At 46.0% G+C, this 16155-nt stretch overlaps 1 protein-coding gene across 1 annotated transcript in view; it reads left to right on the forward strand.

Annotated features, from left to right (window-relative positions):
* CCT5 (chaperonin containing TCP1 subunit 5) overlaps positions 1 to 16155 on the forward strand; it is a 130734-nt gene that overhangs the window by 85290 nt on the left and 29289 nt on the right. The window contains exon 10 of the mRNA XM_069219696.1: positions 2672 to 2852. Coding sequence (XP_069075797.1) covers positions 2672 to 2852 — 181 coding nt within the window. The remainder of the gene's footprint in view (positions 1 to 2671; positions 2853 to 16155) is intronic.

Here is a 16155-nt window from a genome sequence, read left to right on the forward strand (position 1 = left end):
ATCAAACAAAACTGCATATCAATCACCTAGAACTTCTAGCAGTTTTTCAAGCACTAAAAGCTTTCCAACCAATAATCGTTCACAAATACATTCTCGTCAAAACAGACAACATGACAACAATGTATTATCTAAACAAGCAGGGAGGGACGCACTCCACGCAGTTAAGCCTGCTAGCACAAAAAATTTGGCATTGGGCAATTCACAACCAAATTCGCCTAATTGCACAGTTTATACCAGGGATACAAAATCAACTCGCAGACAATCTCTCTCGAGATCACCAACAGGTCCACGAATGGGAAATTCACCCCCAAATTCTGAACACTTATTTCAAACTCTGGGGAACACCTCAGATAGACTTGTTTGCGACAAGGGAGAACGCAAAATGCCAAAACTTCGCATCCAGGTACCCACACAAACAATCCCAAGGCAATGCCCTATGGATGAACTGGTCAGGGATATTTGCTTACGCTTTTCCTCCTCTCCCTCTCCTTCCTTACCTGGTAAACAAACTCAGTCAAAGCAAACTCAAACTCATATTGATAGCACCAACTTGGGCAAGGCAACCCTGGTACACAACGCTGCTAGACCTATCAGTGGTACCCTGCATCAAATTGCCCAACAGGCCAGATCTGTTGACACAGCACAACCAAAAGATCAGACACCCAGATCCAGCATCGCTGAATCTAGCAATCTGGCTCCTGAAATCCTAGAATTCGGGCACTTACAACTTACCCAAGAATGTATGGAAGTCATAAAACAAGCAAGAAGGCCATCCACCAGGCACTGCTATGCAAGTAAATGGAAGAGGTTTGTTTGCTACTGCCATATTAATCAAATACAACCATTACACACAACTCCAGAACATGTAGTGGGTTACTTGCTTCACTTACAAAAATCTAACCTAGCTTTCTCTTCCATTAAGATTCACCTTGCAGCAATATCTGCATACCTGCAAACTACCTATTCAACTTCCCTATATAAAATACCAGTCATTAAAGCATTCATGGAGGGCCTTAGGAGAATTATACCACCAAGAACACCACCTGTTCCTTCATGGAACCTAAATGTTGTCCTAACTAGACTTATGGGTCCACCTTTTGAACCCATGCACTCCTGCGACATACAGTTCCTAACCTGGAAGGTGGCATTTCTCATCGCCATTACTTCCCTGAGAAGAGTAAGCGAGATTCAGGCGTTTACTATACAAGAACCTTTTATACAACTACACAAAAATAAAGTCGTCCTGAGGACCAATCCTAAATTTTTGCCAAAGGTTATTTCACCGTTCCATCTAAATCAAACAGTGGAACTTCCAGTGTTCTTTCCACAGCCAGATACCGTAGCTGAAAGGGCACTACATACATTAGATGTCAAAAGAGCATTAATGTATTACATTGACAGAACAAAAAACATCAGAAAGACTAAACAACTCTTTATTGCATTTCAAAAACCTCACGCAGGAAACCCAATTTCAAAACAAGGTATAGCCAGATGGATAGTTAAATGCATCCAAATCTGCTACCTTAAAGCTAAACGACAGCTGCCCATTACACCAAGGGCACACTCAACCAGAAAGAAAGGTGCTACCATGGCCTTTCTAGGAAACATCCCAATGCAAGAAATATGTAAGGCAGCCACATGGTCTACGCCTCACACATTCACCAAGCACTACTGTGTAGACGTGTTATCCGCACAACAAGCCACAGTAGGTCAAGCCGTATTAAGGACATTATTTCAGACTACTTCCACTCCTACAGGCTGATCCACCGCTTTTGGGGAAATAACTGCTTACTAGTCTATGCAGAACATGCGTATCTACAGCGACAGATGCCATCGAACTGAAAATGTCACTTACCCAGTGTACATCTGTTCGTGGCATCAGTCGCAGTAGATTCGCATGTGCCCACCCGCCTCCCCGGGAGCCTGTAGCAGTTTGGAAGTTACCTTCAATTATTTCTATATGTATCATCTCAACCTTAAATAAGTGCATACTTAGTCACTCCATTGCATGGGCACTATTACTACAATTCAACTCCTACCTCACCCTCTGCGGGGAAAAACAATCGAGGATGGAGTCGACGCCCATGCGCAATGGAGACAAAAGGAGGAGTCACTCGGTCCCGTGACTCGAAAGACTTCTTCGAAGAAAAACAACTTGTAACACTCCGGCCCAACACCAGATGGCGAGCTATTGCAGAACATGCGAATCTACTGCGACTGATGCCACGAACAGATGTACACTGGGTAAGTGACATTTTCATTATCTTTTATGTACATAGTAAATTTGCTTACTAGAGATTTTGGTAATCAACAAGCTCCCACCACACCAGGCTACTGAAATTTTCCTTTCATTGTTTCTTTTCAGCTGCTTATTCCTTGTTAGCATTTTGAAGAACTAGTTTGTATGATGTTGATAATTTATGCACTTTACAGATGTGACTAGTAGAAATAATTATTTTGGTGCGTTATCGACTTATCACAAGTACTGTAAGAGTCTTTTGAGTGTACATTAAAAAAAAAAAAATTCCCAACGGTATGTTGCGCAGATACGAGCATTAGCATATGCTAAAAGCTCCAAAACTTCTGGATGGTTTTTCTAGAGGTTTTGATTGTTTAAACAGATGTTTAGTGTGCGTTGGATGGTTATACTCTTATTTTTTTAAATTTTTAGTGTCCCTCTCTAGAGCAGTATGCAATGCGGGCTTTTGCTGATGCTTTGGAAGTCATTCCCATGTCACTTGCTGAGAACAGTGGTATGAGCCCCATCCAGACCATGACTGAAGTGCGAGCTAAGCAAGTGCTAGAAAATAACCCAGCACTTGGAATTGACTGCTTACAGAAGGATACCAATGGTAAGACATCCTTTAAATTGTGTTATTAACCACTTATACCTACAAACAATTAAATCATTGTGGCATGTAATTATTTATTTTTTTATTGTAAAAACCTGATGAGAAAAAAAGTGCATGCAACAAAATTCAGTTCTGAACTTGCCTAGTTGTATTTTGGAACTGCTGCACAGAAGCTTGGAATTCTAAATCGCTAAGAGGACTGCAGTTAGTGATGTTTGGGATCTTTAACAAAAAAGTGAAATAGTAACAAATCTAACAGCTGTAACAATTGCTATTAACCATTTGACTCATAAGGAGTTTTAAGGAATCGCTGCAGTTTAGAGTCTGTGCCAATGTTTATCAGGGCTCAGAAAATCATAAAATTGTTACTAGACCTGCAGGTAGAGTAACTTAAATCTACTCAATTTAACTGTAATGTACTTGACCCATAAACTGATCTCAAACTGTGTGATCCTCGGCAAAGAGTTTTAGAGTCGCCTTTTTCTTAATTATCACACATGATTGCACCTTCAAATATGTGAGGTCAGCATTACTGCAGTACAAAAGAAATTTTGTTTAAGTAAGCTAAAGTTTGCTGCATGCATCACAAGAATCTAGCCGACATACCCATGAGGTCTAGCCAACGTAACATAGGACTTCTTTTAATTCATTTACAACATTGCCATCAGGGCAGGAGTGTTTCTTGGTTTGGTTAAACATTCAATTTTAATAAACACATTACCAAACCATGATGTGGTAACATATTGTCATCTGCACACAGTAACTTTCAATGAAATGGCCAAAAACATCTCCACTAACTTGCAGCTTTAGTGGTAAAACTATATAGTCTGTGAAAATTGGGTTTCATAAAACATACCCTTTGCACATCAACACATAGTGTTCTGATTTGTTTTCATCCTATTAAAATATTTTTTCATCACACAGAAATATAAAAAAGGGCTTTCACAACAACTGAAATATCTTTTAAAATGTTTGCACAGTTGGCTTTCGTGCTTTCCTCCAGAACGGAGAGTCCAAGACATTCAAGCTAGAATCCTCATGGTTCAGCCTTGGTTCTGGTTCACTGTGTGAATGACCCTGAAGGCTGCTGGGACTGATGGCCTCCTGCTGGTCAAGCATGTCAGGTGGCATAAGTGGGCTCTGCAGTGGGATCTGAAGTCCCAGTGGGCACAGAATCAGGGTCACCTCACCGATTATGTTCAGATTTCAGAAGAGACTACAAAGACCTGCAGTGGTGGCTTCTGGACCTAGGCATTTGGTCTCTGGTGGGGCCCAGCTCCATATCAGTCTATTGGAGATGCAGGCCATCTGTTTTGTGTTGGAAAGCCTCCCTGCCATCCCTAAGAAGGGAGCCTGGTGCCGGTGTTTACCGACCACACGATCACGATGTGGTTCAAGCAAGCCCCCATGTAAGAGAAATGGCTGGAAAACCAGGGTACACCACCCTGGAAGTGCCTGGAACACCAACACCAGGGTACACCACCTGGCAGGATCTTTAAACTCCAGGAGGGACAAGCTCCAACACCTAGTCAGGGATGTGGAATTCCTATCGCCCGACGCCCGGGACATCTTGTTTGGGGTCAAGGGCAACAAGTTTTTATGTTTACTTTGTCCTTGGGACAAGTAGGCCCAACCCTCTGCAGCACAAACCCTTTGGCTGCCTGTTTACAGAGAGTGGAACTCTCTGCAGTTGAGGTAATGTGTTTCCAAAAGATAATGCTGTTCGAACTTGTATTTATGGTTCATTATTTGAAAGCCTTGATTATTAGGGTGAGTGCTGTAAATAAATGTTTTAAGGTCACACTTCACTACTGACGTTGGTTCCAGTACAAAAAAAAAACAGCTGTGTATACACATGTTTGAAAACTTTAGGCTATGAGGCTAAGTATAATGCTCCCAGAATGCTCTCTGATTAGATGCAAATTGTAAAGAAATGGCTCCCTGTTGCAGTTACCCCCCACTTTTTGCCTGATACTGATGCTGACTTGACTGAGAAGAGTGCTGGGACCCTGCTAACCAGGCCCCAGCACCAGTGTTCCTTCACCTAAAATGTACCATTGTATCCACAATTGGCACACCCTGGCATTCAGATAAGTCCCTTGTAACTGGTACTTCTAGTACCAAGGGCCCTGATGCCAAGGAAGGTCTCTAAGGGCTGCAGCATGTCTTATGCCACCCTAGAGACCCCTCACTCAGCACAGACACACTGCTTACAAGCCTGTGTGTGCTAGTGAGAACAAAATGAGTAAGTCGACATGGCACTCCCCTCAGGGTGCCATGCCAGCCTCTCACTGCCTATGCAGTATAGGTAAGACACCCCTCTAGCAGGCCTTACAGCCCTAAGGCAGGGTGCACTATACCATAGGTGAGGGTACCAGTGCATGAGCATGGTACCCCTACAGTGTCTAAACAAAACCTTAGACATTGTAAGTGCAGGGTAGCCATAAGAGTATATGGTCTGGGAGTCTGTCAAACACGAACTCCACAGCACCATAATGGCTACACTGAAAACTGGGAAGTTTGGTATCAAACTTCTCAGCACAATAAATGCACACTGATGCCAGTGTACATTTTATTGTAAAATACACCACAGAGGGCACCTTAGAGGTGCCCCCTGAAACTTAACCAACTATCTGTGTAGGCTGACTGGTTCCAGCAGCCTGCCACACTAGAGACATGTTGCTGGCCCCATGGGGAGAGTGCCTTTGTCACCCTGAGGCCAGTAACAAAGCCTGCACTGGGTGGAGATGCTAACACCTCCCCCAGGCAGGAACTGTGACACCTGGCGGTGAGCCTCAAAGGCTCCCCCCTTTGTCACAGCCCAGCAGGGCACTCCAGCTTAGTGGAGTTGCCCGCCCCCTCCGGCCACGGCCCCCACTTTTGGCGGCAAGGCTGGAGGGAACAAAGAAAGCAACAAGGAGGAGTCACTGGCCAGTCAGGACAGCCCCTAAGGTGTCCTGAGCTGAGGTGACTCTAACTTTTAGAAATCCTCCATCTTGCAGATGGAGGATTCCCCCAATAGGGTTAGGATTGTGACCCCCTCCCCTTGGGAGGAGGCACAAAGAGGGTGTACCCACCCTCAGGGCTAGTAGCCATTGGCTACTAACCCCCCAGACCTAAACACGCCCTTAAATTTAGTATTTAAGGGCTACCCTGAACCCTAGAAAATCAGATTCCTGCAACTACAAGAAGAAGGACTGCCCAGCTGAAAACCCCTGCAGCGGAAGACCAGAAGACGACAACTGCCTTGGCTCCAGAAACTCACCGGCCTGTCTCCTGCCTTCCAAAGATCCTGCTCCAGCGACGCCTTCCAAAGGGACCAGCGACCTCGACATCCTCTGAGGACTGCCCCTGCTTCGAAAAGACAAGAAACTCCCGAGGACAGCGGACCTGCTCCAAGAAAAGCTGCAACTTTGTTTCCAGCAGCTTTAAAGAACCCTGCAAGCTCCCCGCAAGAAGCGTGAGACTTGCAACACTGCACCCGGCGACCCCGACTCGGCTGGTGGCGATCCAACACCTCAGGAGGGACCCCGGGACTACTCTGATACTGTGAGTACCAAAACCTGTCCCCCCTGAGCCCCCACAGCGCCGCCTGCAGAGGGAATCCCGAGGCTTCCCCTGACCGCGACTCTTTGAACCTAAAGTCCCGACGCCTGGGAGAGACCCTGCACCCGCAGCCCCCAGGACCTGAAGGACCGGACTTTCACTGGAGAAGTGACCCCCAGGAGTCCCTCTCCCTTGCCCAAGTGGAGGTTTCCCCGAGGAATCCCCCCCTTGCCTGCCTGCAGCGCTGAAGAGATCCCGAGATCTCTCATTGACTAACATTGCGAACCCGACGCCTGTTTCTACACTGCACCCGGCCGCCCCCGCGCTGCTGAGGGTGAAATTTCTGTGTGGACTTGTGTCCCCCCCGGTGCCCTACAAAACCCCCCTGGTCTGCCCTCCGAAGACGCGGGTACTTACCTGCAAGCAGACCGGAACCGAGGCACCCCCTTCTCTCCATTGAAGCCTATGCGTTTTGGGCACCACTTTGAACTCTGCACCTGACCGGCCCTGAGCTGCTGGTGTGGTGACTTTGGGGTTGCTCTGAACCCCCAACGGTGGGCTACCTTGGACCAAGAACTGAACCCTGTAAGTGTCTTACTTACCTGGTAAAACTAACAAAAACTTACCTCCCCCAGGAACTGTGAAAATTGCACTAAGTGTCCACTTTTAAAAACAGCTATTTGTCAATAACTTGTAAAGTATACATGCAATTTTTATGATTTGAAGTTCCTAAAGTACTCACCTGCAATACCTTTCGAATGAGATATTACATGTAGAATTTGAACCTGTGGTTCTTAAAATAAACTAAGAAAAGATATTTTTCTATAACAAAACCTATTGGCTGGATTTGTCTCTGAGTGTGTGTACCTCATTTATTGTCTATGTGTATGTACAACAAATGCTTAACACTACTCCTTGGATAAGCCTACTGCTCGACCACACTACCACAAAATAGAGCATTAGTATTATCTATTTTTACCACTATTTTACCTCTAAGGGGAACCCTTGGACTCTGTGCATGCTATTCCTTACTTTGAAATAGCACATACAGAGCCAACTTCCTACATGAAGTGTCATTTTGTAAAATGTGTTGATGCATGCTAGTATTTCCCAAAAATATTTCTAATGGAAAATCAGTGTAACCATTTTCAACACGAATATGGGAAGCATGAAAATAAACAAACACTGACAAAGCCAACTGATCTGACATATTTTTATAAGTCTTTTAGTTTCATCAATGCGTGTCTTGTTTTGACATGGTTTTTGTAACACTTTATTGTTGTGGGAGCTACCAGGCCCTCAACATTGTAACAAACACTGCCAAAAAAACCCCAACATTTTTTTAACTCTAAAAGCACACGTTGCCACCAGTGGCATAACAAAGGCCCCGCAGCCGCCCTCCAGGGGGCCCCTTTAGCACAGCACCTTCCCTGAGTGAGTCTGGAGAGGGGGCTCCTCCATGTTCTTTGCAAAGGGGCACCCTCCAGTTTCGTTATGTCACTGATTGCCACTGTAGTTCCTGACACTGAACAAAACTACTTTGTGTGCCAATATGCTCCTTGTGGAAGAGCAGAATGCAATCACTCACAGTAAAGCCAGCCAAAAGAGAGAGAAATAGAAGTTTTTATTAAACAAAATGTCTTTGTTAACACCCGACCTAATTAGGGACCAAGACCCACATGTAGGTAGCTTTTTGCATGTCACAAACAGCGACTTTCGCTGTTTGCGACGTGCAAAAAGCACATTGCGATGCACAAACCCAGTTTTGCGATTCAGTAACCTGGTTACCGAATCGCAAAACGGGTTTGCGAGTCGCAATTAGGAAGGGGTGTTCCCTTCCTAATTGCGACTCGCAGTGCAATGTAGGATTGTTTTGTGAACGCGGGCGCAAACCAATCGCAGTTTGCACCCATTTCAAATGGGTGCTAATACTTTCGCAAAAGGGAAGGGGTCCCCAGGGGACCCCTTCCCCATTGTGAATGTCACTGTAAACATTTTTTCAGAGCAGGCAGTGGTCCTGCGGACCACTGCCTGCTCTGAAAAAATGAAACAAAAACGTTTCATTTTTCGTTTTTGTAATGCATCTCGTTTTCCTTTAAGGAAGCAGTCACAGACATGGTGGTCTGCTGTCTCCAGCAGGCCACCATCCCTGTGAGGGCCGCTATTCGCAAGGGGGTCGCAAATAGCGACCCACCTCATGATTATTCACTAGGTGGGCATTTGCAAAGCCCTTGCGAATCACAGATGGCGTCAGGGACACCATCCTACATTCGGATTTAAGACTCGCAAATCTGAACCTACCTACATGTGGCCCCAAATTCTTAAAGAAAGTCACAAAAGTGCACCCATGGTATATGTTGTACCCCTATAAAATATTTGTGAACTGTATTTTAGCATGGGTAAATACGCATGTGTAGATTTGCTCATGTGAAAATCTATTGAGCATCTGCAAGTTCATTTTCCCTCCGGCCACTTTCTTCCCAACCCTGGAAGAAGTTCTAATTCTGCCATTGTCAGGAGTAAATGTCCAACCTTTCTTATTATGGGAAAATATTAGAGAGAAGCTGGTAAATCTTTAAAACATGCAGGTTAGTAGGTTTGCAGACTCAAAGGCATTCCAGCACTGGAACTATTGCTTACTGCTTCCTCCAGCCCCAGTATGCAGATCTGCAGAAAGGTGGCAAAATAAGGAAATTGCTACAGTAGAGATTGAAACTGCAAGTATTCAAGCCCTATTATGGTAGTAGCCCTGGCATAATCAGAGAGGCTATTATCAGAGCTCTTACATAATGAGATTGCTGCCATAATTTGTCGCCACACTACATGGCACCAAAGGGACAAGTAGATCTTTTTACAGGACAAGTAGATTTGAGAAGCAACCTGTCCCCTGGACAAGTAGATATTTTAATAAATTCCACACCCCTGACCTAGTGGATCATAAATGGCAGCTACACCTAGAGGTGGCACATTGTCTTGTCTGTGAATTGGGGGAGTGAAGGGGGAAACCTTGGCTTGATCCCTTGCCCGCCGCCAAGAAGACACACTGTCAGCACTTTTACCTATTGGAATTTCCAAGGCGAGACTCTCTCTTAATTGACACATTCTACCTAGAGTGGAGCTCAGGACTCCTGTGTGCTTTTCTGCCAGTACTTCTCCTGTCAAGAGTTCCAAAGATGATGGGGACAACTGGACCCAAGTCAACCTAGTGGCACTGGACTGTGCAAGGAGAGTGTGGTATCCACAACTGCCAGTAAAGCATCTTTTCTCCGATAAGGCTGCTGCTTCAGGAGGATGTTTTGTTGCAGCAAAAGGATGGGGTTCTGCCCCAAAGCCTGTTCAACCTCCACCTTCATGCTAGGAGAATGAGCATTGGCAGTTAATTCTATTTGACCTTCCTCCGGAGGCTGCCATCTTTTGTCTGTCTGACATCCCTTCACCAAATTCTTATACACCCGCCATTGGGACAAGTTTGTAGCTTGGTGCACTGCTCAGCAGATTGACCGACTTAAGGTCAAACTTTCCAGAGTGTTGCTTTTGTGTTGTGCCTAGCCCAGCAAGGATTTACTTTGGGCACAGAAAAGGGCTACTTTTTGAGCTCTTTCGACTTTCCTGCCGTTGCCGGATCAGCTTTGTTTAAATCATCCATTGTGATAACTTTTTTGAAAGGTCTGCAACACTTTTCCACTCTCTCCTGTGATCATGCTTCAGTGGGACCTCAGCTTGGACCTCACATTAGCAATGTGTGTACCTTTTGAACAGCTACGTAGTTGTCCATTGCAGCTTTTTACCATCAAGACTGTTTTTCTTGTCACCATAACATCAGCGCGGCAGGTAAGCAAGTAAGCCCCCTCAACCCGCCAAGCACCTCATTGTTTGGAGAGGAACTGCTTTTGAGAACCCGGGCCTCCTTTCTTCTGAAAGTAATGTCAGCCTAAGTTTTACACTATTGATGTTCTTTACTTTGCCTCACCCCTCTAAAGAGAAGAGACTCAGTCCGATGGATCTTAAGAGACCTCTTAGTTCTCATAATGCTCTTACCAGGGAGCATCTTGTGGACGATCAGCTTTTCATTGGCTTGGCTGGGAAGAAAAAAGACCAGGCCCTGCCAAAGAGGCAGTTTCTTGTAGGATTGTGCTCTGTATCAAAATCTGTTGCACATTGACTATAACGCAAATCGACGGAAGGGTTGCAGGCTTATCCCACAAGAGTCAAGGCTGTTTCGACTGTTGACCCATGGAGTGCCTGTTGTAGATGCTTACTAGGTAGCTACATGGGCTTACTGTCCAAACAGCCAGGTCTTTTGAGATGGACACTTTACCCACTTGGTCCTGCAGAAAGTTTTTGTTTGACCCAGTTCAGATACTATCCACCTGGGAGGTACTGCTTTGGTATCCATTCAAAAGGTGGGGAATCTACTATTAGAAGTATCTATCACAAAGAACGGTACCTAATGTAAATTAACTTTCTGGTAGATACTCTAACTTCAGATTCCTCACCAACAGTCCCACCTTCCTGTTCTGTTAACTGGGTTCTTTTTTTCTATCTAGTAAGGTCCCCAGTTTAGAGATCTTAACAGATAGAAAGGCAACTTCTATGCAGCTGTGTTCATCACTTTCAGAGCAAAACAAAGTTGACGTGCAGCTGCACAACACCATCAACTTATGCACGGGGTGCTGCTGAAGATTTTCCAAATCCATTCTGTAGGAAGTTGGCTCTGTATGCACTATTTCAAAGTAAGGAATAGTATGCACAGAGTCCAAGGGTTCCCCTTAGAGGTAAGATAGTGGCAAAAAGAGATAATACTAATGCTCTATTTTGTGGTAGTGTGGTCGAGCAGTAGGCTTATCAAAGGAGTAGTGTTAAGCATTTGTTGTACATACACACAGGCAATAAATGAGGAACACACACTCAGAGACAAATCCAGGCCAATAGGTTTTGTTATAGAAAAATATATTTTCTTAGTTTATTTTAAGAACCACAGGTTCAATTTCTACATGTAATATCTCATTTGAAAGGTATTGCAGGTAAGTACTTTAGGAACTTTAAATCATTACATTAGCATGTATACTTTTTACATAAAACACAATAAGCTGTTTTAAAAGTGGACACAGTGCAATTTTCACAGTTCCTGGGGGAGGTAAGTTTTTGTTAGTTTTGTCAGGTAAGTAAATCACTTACAAGTCTCAGGTTTGGGTCCAAGGTAGCCCACCGTTGGGGGTTCAGAGCAACCCCAAAGTTACCACACCAGCAGCTCAGGGCCGGTCAGGTGCAGAGGTCAAAGAGGTGCCCAAAACGCATAGGCTTCAATGGAGAGAAGGGGTGCCCCGGTTCCGGTCTGCCAGCAGGTAAGTACCTGCGTCTTCGGAGGGCAGACCAGGGGGGTTTTGTAGGGCACCGGGGGGGACACAAGTTCACACAAAAAGTACACCCTCAGCGGCACTGGGGCGGCCGGGTGCAGTGTAGAAACAAGCGTCGGGTTTTCAATGTAAATCAATGAGAGATCAAGGGATCATCTCTTCAGCGTTGCAGGCAAGGGGGGGGCTCCTCTGGGTAGCCACCACCTGGGCAAGGGAGAGGGCCTCCTGGGGGTCACTCCTGCACAGGAGTTCCTTTCGGTGCTGGGGGCTGCGGGTGCAGAGTCTTTTCCAGCCGTCGGGAAATGGAGTTCAGGCAGGCGCGGTCAGGGGGAGCCTCGGGATTCCCTCTGCAGGCGTCGCTGTGGGGGCTCAGGGGGGACAACTTTGGTTACTCACGGTCTCTGAGTCGCCGGAGGGTCCTCCCTGAGGTGTTGGTTCTCCACCAGTCGAGTCGGGGTCGCCGGGTGCAGTGTTGCAAGTCTCACGCTTCTTGCGGGGAGTTGCAGGGGTCTTTAAATCTGCTCCTTGAAACAAAGTTGCAGTTCTTTTGGAGCAGTGCCGCTGTCCTCGGGAGTTTCTTGTCTTTCTTGAAGTCGGGCAGTCCTCAGAGGATTCAGAGGTCGCTGGTCCCTTGGAAAGCGTCGCTGGAGCAGGTTTCTTTGGAAGGCAGGAGACAGGCCGGTAAGTCTGGGGCCAAAGCAGTTGGTGTCTTCTGTTCTTCCTCTGCAGGGGTTTTTCAGCTCAGCAGTCTTCTTCTTCTTGTAGGTTTCAGGAATCTAAATTCTTAGGTTCAGGGGAGCCCTTAAATACTAAATTTAAGGGCGTGTTTAGGTCTGGGGGGGTTAGTAGCCAATGGCTACTAGCCCTGAGGGTGGGTACACCCTCTCTGTGCCTCCTCCCAAGGGGAGGGGGTCACATCCCTAATCCTATTGGGGAATCCTCCATCTGCAAGATGGAGGATTTCTAAAAGTTAGTCACTTCAGCTCAGGACACCTTAGGGGCTGTCCTGACTGGCCAGTGACTCCTTGTTGTTTTCATTATTTCCTCCGGTCTTGCTGCCAAAAGTGGGGGCCGTGGCCGGAGGGGACGGGCAACTCCACTAGCTGGAGTGTCCTGCGGTGCTGGCACAAAGGGGTGAGCCTTTGAGGCTCACCGCCAGGTGTGACAGCTCCTGCCTGGGGGAGGTGTTAGCATCTCCACCCAGTGCAGGCTTTGTTACTGCCCTCAGAGTGACAAAGGCACTCTCCCCATGGGGCCAGCAACATGTCTCGGTTGTGGCAGGCTGCTGGAACCAGTCAGCCTACACAGATAGTCGGTTAAGGTTTCAGGGGGCACCTCTAAGGTGCCCTCTGGGGTGTATTTCACAAAATGTACACTGGCATCAGTGTGCATTTATTGTGCTGAGAAGTTTGATACCAAACTTCCCAGTTTTCAGTGTAGCCATTATGGTGCTGTGGAGTTCGTGTTTGACAGACTCCCAGACCATATACTCTTATGGCTACCCTGCACTTACAATGTCTAAGGTTTGGCTTAGACACTGTAGGGGCACAGTACTCATGTACTGGTGCCCTCACCTATGGTATAGTGCACCCTGCCTTAGGGCTGTAAGGCCTACTAGAGGGGTGACTTATCTATACTGCATAGGCAGTGTGAGGTTGGCATGGCACCCTGAGGGGAGTGCCATGTCGACTTACTCGTTTTCTCACCAGCACACACAGCTGGTAAGCAGTGTGTCTGTGCTGAGTGAGGGGTCCCCAGGGTGGCATAAGATATGCTGCAGCCCTTAGAGACCTTCCCTGGCATCAGGGCCCTTGGTACCAGGGGTACCAGTTACAAGGGACTTACCTGGACGCCAGGGTGTGCCAATTGTGGAATCAAAAGTACAGGTTAGGGAAAGAACACTGGTGCTGGGGCCTGGTTAGCAGGCCTCAGCACACTTTCAATTCAAAACATAGCATCAGAAAAGGCAAAAAGTCAGGGGGTAACCATGCCAAGGAGGCATTTCCTTACACATTCTGTTGCCTGGGGAAAAGTGAGAAATCTGCAGTTGGAGTATCTATTAAAAAGGCCGTTACCAAAGGTAAGTAAGAAGCTCACTAACCACAGCCGCAATACCAGCAATATTATGGCCCTCTTTGGCACCAGTAATCATACAGTGTGCCAGCCACTGAGGCATATTACAAGATTGAATCTAGACGCAGACGCAGTGGACGACTAGGTTCTAATTGAGGCTCCCGGTTTTATGGTGTTTAAACACTTCCGTCTGTATTTATCCATATCTGTTTTACTCATTTTTTTTGTATTTATCTGTTTCTATTTTGTGTTCACTATACAAATGAAGCTACAATAGCTATTTTTCCACATTTAACTGATAAATGTATACTTATTTGAATGTCCAAAAGTTTTGCGCAGTATACAGTGCAGTAGTTATTGCAAGTTGTTTTCATGTAGAATAACATAAATAACTGTAGATCTGTACCTAAGCTTAATTAAGAAATATGTTGTCTGTTTTCATCTACCCTGCCCTCAATCTGTAAATCTATAGACCTGACACCTATAGACCTGACCATTCTGTATTTAAAAATAAATATTGACAGGGAAATAGTTTACTTTCTGGGTGTTCTATTAGAAAAGAAAATCAGTAGAAACAAAAAACTGGAAGCCCTAGTTCTCCAGTATTGGGGTATCTTTCATAGATTCACGTGCTTGAATCATTCCCCGTCGTCGAAGTGGGAGTCCCACGGTACATAGAAAGCAATAAATAGAGAAAAACGTATCTTTTTTTTTTTTTTTTTTCTTTCTTGAAGTCAATAGGAAAAAACACATTCAATTGTAGAACTATCAGCCTCTTTAGAAAGAGCCCAAACTTCAACCAATCAGGCGTGACCACCCCTTTAGAACCCTCAGCACAGAGGCTCAGTCTGTCAGATTTTCTACCTCACGTCGTGTGTAAGGGAGTCTCCCTGAGCTTTGCTCAGTTTTCTATCTCTTCAAGAGAAATCTTTAGAAATTTTCACTTGACTTTTTTCTACAAGACTTTTTCCATCATGTCTACAAGAAAAGGTCTTTTTAGGCCTTGTGGGAACTGTGGCAAATTGAGACTTCACTGTGAGGATCCTCACAAAGAATGTATCTATTGCTTACATCAGAGCATAAGGTCAAGGACTGTAAGATCTGCAGGACCTTTCCTAACAAGACTCTGAGGGACAGAGAAGCCAGGCTCCTACTTTGGCTCCAGAAAAAGAAGGCAAGAGAAGCTCTTTCTGAAGAGGAGAGTGACACTTCAGTGACCTCAAAGAAAAGGAAGAGGTCTGTGGAGAGCTTATCCCCTACAAGCAGTAAGTCAGCCAAGAAGCTGCATGCTTTTAAGGACACGGGGGATCTACCTTCAACATCCAAGGTAGCATGTGGCAGGGTTCACTCAGAGCCATCCACACCTGCTTCTTCTTCAAAGAAGCTTAAAAAGCCTTCAAGCTCACTGCCTCCGTCGACGTCCAAAAAATCGACACCGTCGACGAGCGCTCCGTCGACGACAGGTCTCCCTGTGACAACGGCTACGTTTACAGCTCCTCCATCACTGATGATAGTAACTTAGTCTCCGCTGTCATCTACGACGATAACATCGGTGAGTCTAAAGTATGGTCCGTCGTCGTCGCACACTTTGAAGATCACAAAGAAGCCGTTGACGGGTAAGAAGCTAAAATCTTTGCCGTCGACGCATTCATCGACGAAGAAATTCAGAAGGTCGCCCTCGGCTTCGCCGACGATTCCATCGACGCGCCTGACGACAATGACGGCGATGGCGTGGTGACATTGACTTCGTCGACGAGACCTTCGTCGACACTGTTATCACCGACACCAACTACACCGACAGCCCTGTCGACGCCTGCTCCGTCGACGACCGTTCCGTCGACGACTCATTATCCTCACTCTGGAACATCTCCTTACCTACCGCAAAGGATTTTACCTGTGCAGAGTAAGTCGTCTTTATTGCTGCCATCACATACATCGCCCAGCAAGGTTGCACCAGTTCCTCCGCAGCATCTTTTTGCTGATGATGATGATGACGGCGATGGTTACTCTGAGGACGGATTTTTTCCCGAAGCGCGTAGTCCATCCGAACTACGTATAAAGTGCAAAGAGGAAGATGAAGAGGAGGATCTTCAGCATTTTCCGGACCAACAGGATCAAGGGCATTTCCAACAACAAGAACAGACAGTACAGATGCCGGTCTCGTTGATTAACAACCTTCAACAAATGATGCAGGACTACTATGCGAGGTTTCCCCCGCCTGGTTCTTCTACACCGACCGGTACAACCTCCACAGACACCAGTGTCCACTCCGGCTAGGCCTGCAGAATTTCCGGACCCTACCACAGCACCTCCATCGGTTCAGGGTA

This window comes from Pleurodeles waltl, chromosome 2_2 (genome assembly GCF_031143425.1).
Source record: "Pleurodeles waltl isolate 20211129_DDA chromosome 2_2, aPleWal1.hap1.20221129, whole genome shotgun sequence".
NCBI classification, from domain to species: Eukaryota; Metazoa; Chordata; class Amphibia; order Caudata; family Salamandridae; genus Pleurodeles; species Pleurodeles waltl.